General features: G+C 38.9%; 1 protein-coding gene across 18 annotated transcripts in view; it reads right to left on the bottom strand.

The window, feature by feature from the left end:
* Nucleotides 1–12,176, bottom strand: part of tle3b (TLE family member 3, transcriptional corepressor b) — a 36,061-nt gene extending 23,885 nt beyond the window's left edge. For 12 of the 18 annotated variants that reach the window (XM_082162244.1, XM_082162259.1, XM_082162256.1 and 9 more), the window contains exons 1-5: nt 11,790–12,176; nt 11,109–11,396; nt 10,288–10,388; nt 9,847–9,910; nt 8,450–8,494 (exon numbers count right to left, since the gene is read on the bottom strand). In XM_082162244.1, the coding sequence (XP_082018370.1) occupies nt 8,450–8,494; nt 9,847–9,910; nt 10,288–10,388; nt 11,109–11,132 (234 nt within the window). In that variant the 5' untranslated portion in view covers nt 11,133–11,396; nt 11,790–12,176. The remainder of the gene's footprint in view (nt 1–8,449; nt 8,495–9,846; nt 9,911–10,287; nt 10,389–11,108; nt 11,397–11,789) is intronic. The other 6 variants (XM_082162261.1, XM_082162248.1, XM_082162253.1 and 3 more) reach the window with 2 other exon arrangements.
* Between the last annotated feature and the right edge of the window lie 243 nt (nt 12,177–12,419).

Below are 12,419 nucleotides of genomic sequence, written 5' to 3'. Positions count from 1 at the left end.
CAAATTTAATAAGCAAATGTGAAAATTACACTGCATAGTCTTACTGTACATTAAATGTAAATTAATCCTTAAAGCAAATTCACTCACTGATCTTGACTGAATTACTTGTAATTTGTTGTGTGATTATCATTAATGACAGATGCAGCAGGAATATTAGGCTGCATTTACTTTAAGAGCTAATGCACAAATCCAATATACGGTTACACGCATTATCTCTGTACATTTACTTAAGACATAACCCACTGTGTAGGTGAATACTCTACAAAAACAAATTTTTTTCATTTGTGTGTGTACTTGTTTAGGCGGATATATGAAGCCTACTCGCTTATCCGCGTGTGCAAACAGGAACAGTGTCTCTTTTGTGGTTTAATGCACTTTAAATAACCCTGTTTAATATCAAATACATCCCGCAGTTTAGCAACAGCAGACTACTCGCTTATTGGCTGATTTGGACGTTACGTTTGGGCTTCTAGGGAGGAATAAAAGTGTACCGCTGTGAAGGAAAGGAAGATATGCTGGACGGAATGCTCAAGCGACACAATAATTGGTTTACCTTGATTATCTTGTAGGGCTGGGCGATAAAATCGATTTTATCGATTAACTCGAATGTGTAGTTTACGTCGACATGTTTGAATGAAAATCTGTTTTCTCTTTTACATCCACCGACGCTCCCCTCTGGGCTCCCGTAGTTCCGAACGGGCTCAGCGTTTGCCATAGATATACACAAACAACATGGCAAATGAACAAGACCGCGGCAGCACAAGTACACCCACCAAAAACATTTACAAACTGAATCCGCAGGGCTGCCAACTCTCACGAATTCACTGTGAGTCTCACGCAATTGTCACTTTTTACACCCTCTCACGCCACACATCCATTTTCTCATGCAGAAAAAAAATAAAAAAAATAAAAAAATAAATATTCGCGAAGCAAAGAGGACGCTGACAGGACACCGACAGAAAAGGTTACTATTGCTATGAAACTAATTCTCAGCTCTCAGGTTCTGTCAATTTAATTACAAAATTCAAACAACAAACACCGTTTTGGCACTTGTAAATGTGACGTGACAGATCTCAGTTCAAGCAGCACGTGAACCGATCATCTGTTACTCTTTACTACTAGTTAATAAACACGAATATAGGTCATTTGAAAGATACAGTTCAACTTACCGAAATGTAATAAAATCGAAAGATCAAAGTTTTTCAACCGCGGAAAGAGGTCCATAAGACAGCTGGAGAACAATGTCACATAACGTTACATTTACCTCAGGAAAACCATTTAATGACCATAGCATGTTATTATGACTTACTATAGAGAGGAGAATTGCTATAGAGAGGAGTATTTAGCCAAATATGATAACTATATTACGTTTTTACCTAGCCTATATCATTAAAATATTATAACGTTATTTTAAAATAAAAATGCATATTTAATTTGAGATGCATGTTATTTTTAACCTTTAATAATACCAACTGACAGGGCTCTGTATGTTTACAGAATTAGGTGGGGGGGTTTTTGGGGGGCGAAAAATTTACATAACACATTAACGTATAGGCTATACTGTACCTAATATTTATCCAAAGGAATCGATATTGAATCAAGATCAGAAATCACAAGAATTTAATTGAAATTGTGAAATTTGTCAAGCAATAATAAAAACAGTAGCATACCAGTCATTGTCCCATGTAAACATTGTGTTGTCACTAAACTTAATACAATTCTGTTTAGTTACCAAATGTTTTGACAATCACAATAAACTTATTTAAAAAACTTTTATCCTCTAATCTTATTATGATAATACAAAAATACTTCACTGCTATTATAGTAAAGACAATAATGATACAATTTAGGGAATTACCAAAGAACAAACAAAAAAGTAAACAGAAAAGTGACCCAAACATATTACAGTAATGATAAACTAAGAGGAAAAACATGATTGTAACAAATGCAACAATGCAAATAAACTTAATGGATTTTTCATTTTTACTTCATGCAAAATTAGATATTTTCTTCATGCAAAACAATTATTATAATTTTTTCCTGAGGCAAAATGTGACCTGGGCATGTTTTTGTGTGATTCACCCTTGGTAGAGTCCATAAAACAAGCCAAAAAGATTTTAATCTGAACCACTTCACACAAACTATACTACAAACATTAACCTCAGATTAAACCACTGCACCATGGGAAGAGAACAGGAAGTGTGGAACTGCTGAACAGAACCAGAACACTCCCACACAGGCTGATAAATAGTAGGGCCAGGGAGTGAAAACAAGGCCCTTCAGCAGAGAGAGGCTTTCTGCTCAGCTTCACAATCCCAGGTGCTCAGCGCTGTCAAGCAGTATGTGAAGAGCTCTCACACACAGCCCAATGTCAATGGCACGCCAGAACCCATTTACCTGTTGCTGTGGGTACGAGCTGAGTGCAGGGAGACACTGATGAGGATTAAATATGCTGCAAAACAACTGCACACTGAAGGAGAGCCACTCACTGACAAATGAACACACATACAGCTGCACTCTCTCTGTGACTCAAAGAACAATTACAGACAAGAGACAGGCAGGGAAAGTAAAGAGTCAGTTGGATGGTTGAACTTACATTTACATGCTCACTCAAACATAAAAAGCCACATATACATTCTTCACAGATAAGTGGCGCTAACAAATAAATTAAAGCACTCAATGGCATTTACAGATTTGAGTTCATTCCTTCCCGCCTGACACAGACTCCTCTAACCCTTGGTTTCCCTCAGGCTGAAAGGCTGCATTGAGCAGCAGTCGTCTGTACAGGGTGTCTCTGTCTTGCCCTTGCTGCATATGCACCACAAATCCTGTTAGAACTGTTTAGTGATGTTTGTGTCTCTCTGTGCATTCATCTGCTGAAGCCGGACACAAAGGACACAGACACGACCACCTGGTTCAGTGAACAGAGCTGAGAGACAGATGTGGCCTAAAATTACACACAAACACTACAGTATCCTATATTCAAGACTAAGGATGCGATGTGGCGAGCAGCTTAAAAATCTCCTGCTTGTATTACATATTTCACTGTCCAATAACATAACATATTCAGTGTAGCTATTTCGAGAGAGTAAATAAATAAAACAACAGGTTAAACGTTCAATATTAGGGACTTAAAATTGATCAGTTTTGGTCTCCATTTAAAATGTCAGAAAATAATTAAATGTTCACTGCGAGTGATACAAAAAAGTGCTCATTTAAAGTTAGTCCTTAAAGGAATTACCCTAATTAATTATAATTTAATTTAAAAAAATGCAAATTCCACACTGAAAATGATAATGTTGTTGTGACCGCAATTTACTTTCATTTAAAACATACCATTTATTTTTCAAATATAAGTTGTGTCCCAACTTATAAAGGTGGGCGTACACTGTGAGTTTGGACACTCGGGAGGTCGTGAGTCAATACACACATTACATGTCAGTTAACCTGATAATCGCGTCAAAGCAGCTGGTACACGGCACGACTGTCCTGCATGGCATTCGCATGAGCTTTCACGCTAAACACGTTGGAGACTAACTTTCAATGCTGCTGCTATAGGTTCGGATAGAAAAAAGAAAGAAAAGAAAAATACTAGTGAGCAAATAATTTGGTGAAATTTAACATGTTTGAAAATTATCGGGAGGTGCTTGTAAGTTACTCGGCTCTTCCCGCCATTCCTCTAAAACAATGCGAGCATCAATGATTTTCACGCGATTTCTCCCGAGAAAATAAAAATAAAAATAAAAATCACCCGCAAACTCGTACGACTGCAAAAATCATACTGTGTACGACCGGCTTTACCCACACAGATTCATCCCAATAAGCTAAAAAAAAAAAGTGTCTGTTTCAAACTGGTCCAAAAAAATAAAAAATTATAATTAGCAGTTGACCAATTATTTTTTGATGGCCAATGCCATGATCTCAGAGAACAGGGTGGCTGTCTATTTATAATTTATATCACTTATTTAATTAGAAATAAAACAATATATATAATTTGGGTACTGGGAATCATGTTTTTCAAACAAAGACAAGGTAACACTCATTTTACATACAGCACACAGTGAAAATGACATAAATATGACAGTGGACAATTGAATATAGTTGAAATTAAGAGTTTAAAGTTGCAGAAATGCACTCTTCAGAAGATCTCACAGATGGATTTGACCAAGTCTGCAAGGTTTGTGAAATTAAATGTTTATTAGATATTCAAAGATGTTTAAATTATATAAATGCGTATTTGCTGAACGCTAATGGTAAATGATAAAGTATTATAATGTTTGCCTTTCTATTATTAATAATATAAAAGCAAACACCACAATACTTTTTCGTATACAGTTTACTTTCTTTTTTTAACAGTTCTATCTAATAACTTGAACAGAGACCATAAACTAATGAAGACAGAGAATAAGAGCACTGTGTGCTTAGGCACTGTTCTCAGCTCTGTCAAAATAAAATTCCTCATTTCCGACACATATAAACTTATCACTTCATCTAAAACAACAACATGTTTATTAGATCCTATACCAACTAAACTACTGAAAGAAGTGTTATCTGTAGTGGAAGAGCCTCTCCTCAATATTATTAACTCGTCTTTATCTTTAGGTCATGTTCCAAGAACATTTAAACTGGCAGTTATAAAACCTCTCATTAAGAAACCACAATTAGATCATAATAATCTAGCAAATTATAGACCCATTTCAAATCTTCCATTTATGTCTAAAATATTAGAAAAAGTGGTGTCCGCTCAACTGGGCTCTTTCTTGCAACAAAATGATATCTATGAAAAGTTTCAGTCTGGATTCAGACCGCATCATAGCACTGAAACTGCGCTCGTTAAAATCACAAATGATTTACTTTTAGCTTCTGACCAAGGCTGTATCTCAATACTAGTTTTACTTGATCTTAGTGCTGCGTTCGATACTATAGATCACACAATACTCTTAGATCGACTACAAAATTATACTGGTGTTCAAGGACAAGCACTAAGCTGGTTCAAATCATACCTATCTGACCGCTACCATTTTGTCTATTTAAATGGAGAAAAATCGATCATAACTCCAGTAAACTATGGAGTGCCGCAGGGATCTGTATTAGGCCCCCTGTTATTTTCAATATATATGATGCCACTTGGAAATATTATAAGGAAACATGGAATTAGTTTCCATTGTTATGCTGATGACACTCAAATATATATTTCATCACGGCCGGATGAAAACGCTACATTTTCCAAATTGACAGAGTGTGTTAAAGATATAAAAGATTGGATGACGCGTAATTTTCTTTTATTAAATCCAGACAAGACAGAGGTAATACTTATCGGTTCAAAAAACCGCCCACAAAACCTCGCACAATACAACTTTAACATCATAGGATGTCCTGTTACTTTATCCTCTACAGTAAAAGACCTGGGTGTTATACTCGATTGCAACCTGTCTTTTGAAAATCATATTTCATATGTTACAAAAACAGCCTTTTTCCACCTTAGAAACTTTGCTAAGCTACGTAATATGCTATCAGTTTCTGATGCAGAAAAGTTAGTTCATGCATTCATGACCTCGAGACTGGATTACTGTAATGCTTTATTAGCTGGTTGTCCTGCATCCTCAATAAACAAGCTACAGTTAGTCCAAAATGCCGCCGCTAGAGTTCTTACGAGATCAAGAAAATATGATCATATAACACCGATTTTATCATCACTGCATTGGTTACCTATAAAGTTCCGTATTAATTACAAGGTATTGCTACTGACTTATAAAGCCCTAAACGGCTTAGCTCCAGTCTATTTAACGGATCTTCTATCGCCCTATAATCCATCGCGCTCTTTGAGATCACTAAATTCAAGGCTTTTGGTCATACCTAGGATATCCAGAACCACCAAAGGAGGGAGAGCATTTTCACATTTGGCTCCAAAACTCTGGAATAGTCTTCCTGATACTGTTCGTTGCTCAGACTCGCTCTCCCAGTTTAAAACTAGATTAAAGTCGCATCTCTTCAGCCAGGCATTCATATAATCCTACAGTTCAAACTACAATCCGGCCTCTAGCTCATAAATGCCAGAGGAGAACTGGCCCCCGACTGAGCCTGGGTTCTCCCAAGGTTTTTTTTTTTCTCCATTAAGGCACCTGATGGAGTTTTAGGACACCATTAGGTCACTTGATGGAGTTTTTCGGTTCCTTGCCACTGTTGCCTTTGGCTTGCTCAGTTGGGGATATTTTGGGGATATTTAATTTAATTTTATCAATCAATAAATTCCTCTTGAAACAAACTTTGTTGTATTATTTTAATTTAATACTGTGAAGCTGCTTTGATGCAATCTGTATTGTGAAAAGCGCTATACAAATAAACTTGACTTGACTTGACATTGGCCAAATAGAAAAACTTATTGGGCAACTCCAATATTTAAAAAAAACAAGCAGAACATCATATATATAAGCTATATCGGTCAACCACCAATTATAATATAACCCTGTCTGCACTTTTTTTGATTTTAGACGCTCACTGGCCTGCCATAATAATGTGGGTGCACTCTGTCACCACTAGACATCTCACTCACATGTACACAAACACTTCTGAAGAGAGACTGCAGTGTGCTCTGAGTCAGTTTGCTTTGGCTCAGAATCAAATCGACCATCATCACCTTGGCAAACAATTCCTGGAATCCTGAATAAATTATTCATCTGAACAAGTTTCCTCCCCGCTGCCTGTCTCAACCCCCCTCCTCGCTCTCTCTCACCCTCTAAGGCCACAGACTGAGCTTCACTTAATGAACCTGGCTTAGTGTGTGTGCGCACACAAAGAACTGACCAAATACAGCCACACCAATGATAACACACACACACACACACACACACACACACACACACTAGTTCTGCATGCATTCAGCAGTGAGTACTTCAGGACAAAATGAGGAAGAAAATGAAGACAGAGGGAACTGTGTTAAACACAGAGGGACAACAGTTCAGGGGCCTCTGAGGCTCAGTCATTTAAGGGCTACATTGACAAGCACAGCCGTCCAGTTCTTGCCCCCACACGGCCAGCCCTCCCCTCATGGCCGCACATGCACCACCCTGCCCGGGGCTCTAACGTACTGCAAAATCAGCAACAATACAAACTCACAAGCGCGTTAATAAAAGAGTTATTTAATAGTATTCTGAATCTGGTGGATCCTGAAAGCACATGGCAAATCTGGCACCTATGTGCATTTTCCTTCCGTTCTTTTCCAGCCAAAAGCACTACATGAAGGGTAGACTGTGTTATTAGACTGCTGTCATCACTAACTCCAGAAAGAACAGGGAGTACATGCTCCAATGAATAATTCATGCATTTGAGTCCACTCAGTCAGGGCTCTATTGATAAACAAAAGAGAGGCTCTACAAAAAAACAAAAAAAACCAGTCGATTAACCTGTTTGCGCAAAGCCCCTGCACCTACCCTTCCCTCCCTTTTCATTTTCTCTCAGTCTCTCTCACAGCTGGAGATAAGTGCCTGACAAAACCTTTCAGAAAATGCAGTGTCTGTGAGAGAGAGACATGTGGCCCAGACACACACACACACACAAACACGGAGTAGCTGATGGATCGTGCATACTGTTCCAATTCACCACCCTCACACTGATACCATTAACCTTGTGAGGCCTCAGGGTGAGAACCATAAAGGGCCTCTTCAAACTGAGCCCTCCTCATATGACTATACATCATACCACTACTAATGACATAGACCAACCAACACCCCCATTTCCTCTATTTCTCTTTCTCTCTCTCTTTTAAAATGCATAAAATGCATTTGTTACAAAACCAATCGATCAGTTTCAGAAAAAAAAAAAAAAAACATACAAGCTGCCAACAATTAGGGCAGCCTGTAATGGCCACCATTCACATCAATTACTAAAAAAGGTTAAATAATTCCTGCTAGATGAAGCTGACCTAATGACCTTTAACTGGGCCGGCCTCTGTCAGTGCCTCCATCTTTGTCTTGATTTTCGTTTTTTTTAGTTCTGTTATGTGCAGACACCTCTTTTGGCTACTTTTATTTATAGGGGCAGCATAGGAAACAAAAACAAGAAAGGGGAACAGATTCAGGAAACAAATTCAAACTTGCACAAGGCAGATTCAAACTAGGCACTAACCACTATGCCTCTGACCACTGTAATCAATGTAATCATATGCATCACTACTCAACCATATACTTGCATGTTTTTGTGCATGCGCCTTTTGCAGACTCTGACAGATCAAAAATAGATAGCTATTAAGCTGCAGAACATTTAAAACCCCTACACTGTCCAATAATGTCTGCAAAGACCCTGCTGTGTTATCGTCGTCTCTTTGACCAGACAAACTCGTTGACTGTCAGGGCAGAGGACACGTTCAAAAAAATTATAAATAAAAATAAAAAACACAAATGAGGCAAACACAATGCACAACGAAAACATAGCGTCACAGTACATCACATACCTGTTTGTGCATTTCAATGTTCAGCCCATAGGACATCTCATAGTACTGCAAGAGAAAATGAGAAAGGCATTCAGCACACAAGTAATAGTATTATGATATTGCCTACAGTAGCACCTCTCTCTCAATTTATTTCCTAGTTTAACAAACAAAACAAAAAAGACAAAAAAAGAAGTTAAGTACACAAAGCTAAGACACAGATCATTGCCTGATTATAGGAGTAGAGAGCAATGTTTATGAATCTCTCTGCTAACACTTATTTAGCGACCACTTACTATTTACTCAGTCAGCACCACTACCATTCATGGAAGCAGAGTTCTCAAAAGTTACTAAACAGCTCTTAAAAACAAACTAAGCAAAGATTGACAAATAAGCATCTCATCTGTTATCCTTCACTCTCTCTTTCTACACCCTTTTCATCTCTAAGAAACATTTACTTTCCCTCACAGGCATCTGTGTCATCTCAAGATAAAAGTCCTTTTTCGACACTAAAAATAGTCGATCAGACTATGTTCATCCAAACAACTAAGGCAAAAAAAAATTCTTGGAGCATGTCTGTGTATTTCAGTTAGTTTATCTGGTAGTGGCCTTTTTACCACACGGCATTCCTCCGAAAAATAATATTTAACAAAGGTGCCAGCATGTTGAGTCAATACCTACTGCATGTTCAAATAAGATAAGAGAGAGTAGAGCTCAGTTAACACTGTTCAACCTGTGTACTGTTACATCACATCCTGATGGAATTCAGTTTCCACTCAATGGACTTCTAGTAAGAGGTGTTCTTCTGCCACACTAATATTAGTGTGATTCTTGAATTGCACACAAGAGCCGTGACTGAAATCATCCTGAAGGTTGATAACGTTTCAGCTGGGTAGTAATTTAAGTCAAAAACAACTATACACACTTGAATTGTATAAATGCATAGATTGTTTGATTTTCAATTGGCTAGCTGAGAAGATCAATGACAGCCCAACAATCGTCGTCCTTTACATTCACTGAACGCAATTATTGTAACATTCTTATTTAATCTTGACAAATTACTTACAATAGAGTGGACCCTTAAATGTCGTTCATAACAAAAAAAAAATCTAAACCTGATTAGACTGAGCAAGCCAGTCTTTTTTCTTACTCGAGTCAAGAGACACTCAGCATCTGGAAGATGGAACAAGTAGTAACTCCCTGTCCAAAACCCCCTCCAGGCATTTTACAACAAATAAAAACACCCACACTCTTATAATCTCACCACTGATCCTTCGGTGCAATCAATGCAAACGCTATTACACAATAAATAGAGGTAGTGGATACTAAACATTAGCTCAGATAGCTGGCTGGTGGCCCTATTGATGTTTTCATGGAACAAAAGATAGCAGACCTCAGATTAAAAACAAACTTGCTCTTACCATGACATAATGTCGCTGCATCTCTGTCTTCTCATTTGCCAGTTTGTCATACTCCACTTTAAGACTATAAGAAGAGAGAAAGAAAAGGAATGAGTTCCAATCGTTCCTGAATGGCAAAGTCACTTCAAAATCTAGGTGGTAACATACACATGGGATTTATTGACAAATACTTGTTGTTTTTACAGTTGTTTAAATGAAATTACAAATAAAACATTAAACCACTATTACAGTTAGCCTACTGTATATAATGGTAAATTACATAATACATGGTTTAATATGGTTATAGTTACTTAACTCTGTTATGACAACTGCCAGGCTTAAGGTTACACTGAGGCTGCATTTGATTTACTCAGACTTAAAGCAGAATCAGAACCATCTCTGAGTCTACAGGTAACAGGTGTGAAATGTATCATCACATAGGTGATTAACAGCAATATTTACCTGTGGTACTGAGCTTGAAGGAACTGAAATTCATCTTTGATCCTGTCACAAGATTCTGCTACAGTGAATTTGAAGCCTGGCTGACCAGGCTGGTGAGGTGCCTGAAAAAGAATAGCCTTCATTTATGTAAACTGCTGTAAAGCATAAAACTCACATTATTCATATAATCTAACCTAGTCACTGATGCAATATGCTATTATACCAACTGTGTTTTTAATGTGTCACTGCAGCTTTGACTTCCTACCACTATTACCAAAACAAACATCGACCTTCTCCATTTTACAGCAGTCCATCCATATAGGTCTCAGGTTTTACTTTCACTGTATTTTTGAACAAGTTATGGGTATAACCACGGGTGTCAATAACACATTTCATGCTTCCCGATTTTCAAGGAAATTATATTTCATCGGAGCTGAATTGCGGTTTGTCAGAAGTGCCCAGGCGCTCCCTCGAGCTCGGCCTGTCGGTGGTTTGGACACTCTAGTGGGAACAGCCTCCAACACTCAGCAGCGGTCGGCGCGACACAGACGGGTCACTGCGTCTAAACAGCCCCAGAGAAAAACTAGCAACTGATTCCCCTCCTTCCATTTTTTTCCATTCATTTTTTTTCTACTTTAAAGTGAGATGAAAACGTACAACTGCTCAGAAGCAAGTTAACGGACACCCAGAAGAGCGCATTATTGTTAAGTTTTAGCAGAAATAAAGGACACGCCGCGCGAGAGAAACGTCACGCGACACAATAGTGCGCGAGGATCACGAGCTCAACGGTCGAAAAGGTAACGCGCTGGACACAATGCATCAATATAATTTATGTTACTCACCGGATGCCGGCCCTGCGGATACATCTTGAATGTATCCTTTCTGAGGCGAAGATCCAGGGGATGTGTCGTTCTTCAGTAATCCGAGTAGATGAGCGAGAGCCCGTCCGTCAGCCCTCCCTGCACTCGCGGACACACAAAGCCCAGTCGGTCCACCCGATCCACGCGCTTCTAGCACTCCTTTCCCCCGGTTTAACCCCTTTATCCTTCACAGAGCCGATGAGCAAAACAAAAACACATCGCGTTGGCTCATTATCTCCAATAAGAGTCAAGCATTCAGCTGCGCGTGTGCTGTAAACACAGAATAGTTGTGTAGAGTGAGTCAAACACACATTTGCTGCTTGTCATTTGCGCTGCGAGCTGCGACTAACAAGCTGCTTACAAGTCTTCTCGCAATAACAAGATTACCTGACTGCTGTTTGCTTGAATGTAACCCGACAAGATTACAGAACAATGTCAAAAATGCGAGATAAGACATACAGCAACCTAGCAATTCCTCGATAAACAGATTAAAAAAATACATTTATTCCATTTATCACAATCGACCCTCGAAGTGAATACGAAATAGCAGCTCTGCAAATTGGAAAACAGGAACAGAGAAAATAAAGCACGAAGAGCGCTCATTTGCTAAATAAACAGTCTAGATTACAAGTGGATTCTTTTGAAAGTTATCTTCCGCGTTACCTTTAGTCTCCATAAAATCCTTTTCCGCGAATGTAAATACAGCATTAATTCCTTTCTCCGCGGAAACGTCGAAGTCCTCCACTCGTGACCTTATACGATCAGTATTAGGCGCTGGTTGGGAATCAATCCCAACCCTAGAAAAGCAGCGCCTACAACCGCTTCGAGAATGGTTTCCTCTGTTGAGACTCGCGTCTCGCTTGAACACAATTCGCAGAATCGTGGTTGTCGGAAAATTCCCCCAATCCCTATTTGCTTGTTTGTTTGTTTAAAAAGGTCTGGTTGTGAAAAGTTTGCCTCGTACGAGCCAGCCGCTCTCAATCGCTTTGCCTAGTTTCTCCAACACTCGCAGTACCACACACAGACTGCCCACTGACACGCGGGCTCAACTACCGCGAGAACAACCGAACGCGACCAATCAAATCTCGAAAAGGACTTCACCATGACCGACCAATCAAACCTGGGGTCCCACGTGGGACACGCCTGTTCTGCGCGTGCTGATTGGCCAATCAAAATCTGACCTCATGTTCGCCATTTTGGCTCTAAAATAGGTTGCTTTCCCCGTAGACAAACAACTTACATGAGCGACGATTGTTCGAAGTCTAGCCACAAACTGAAATCTCAAGAGATAGA

This window comes from Leuciscus leuciscus (assembly GCF_965113295.1).
Source record: "Leuciscus leuciscus genome assembly, chromosome: 2".
Taxonomy (NCBI): domain Eukaryota; kingdom Metazoa; phylum Chordata; class Actinopteri; order Cypriniformes; family Leuciscidae; genus Leuciscus; species Leuciscus leuciscus.
The sequence above is the reverse complement of the archived record's forward strand: the minus strand, read 5'-3'. Positions and strand labels throughout refer to the sequence as shown.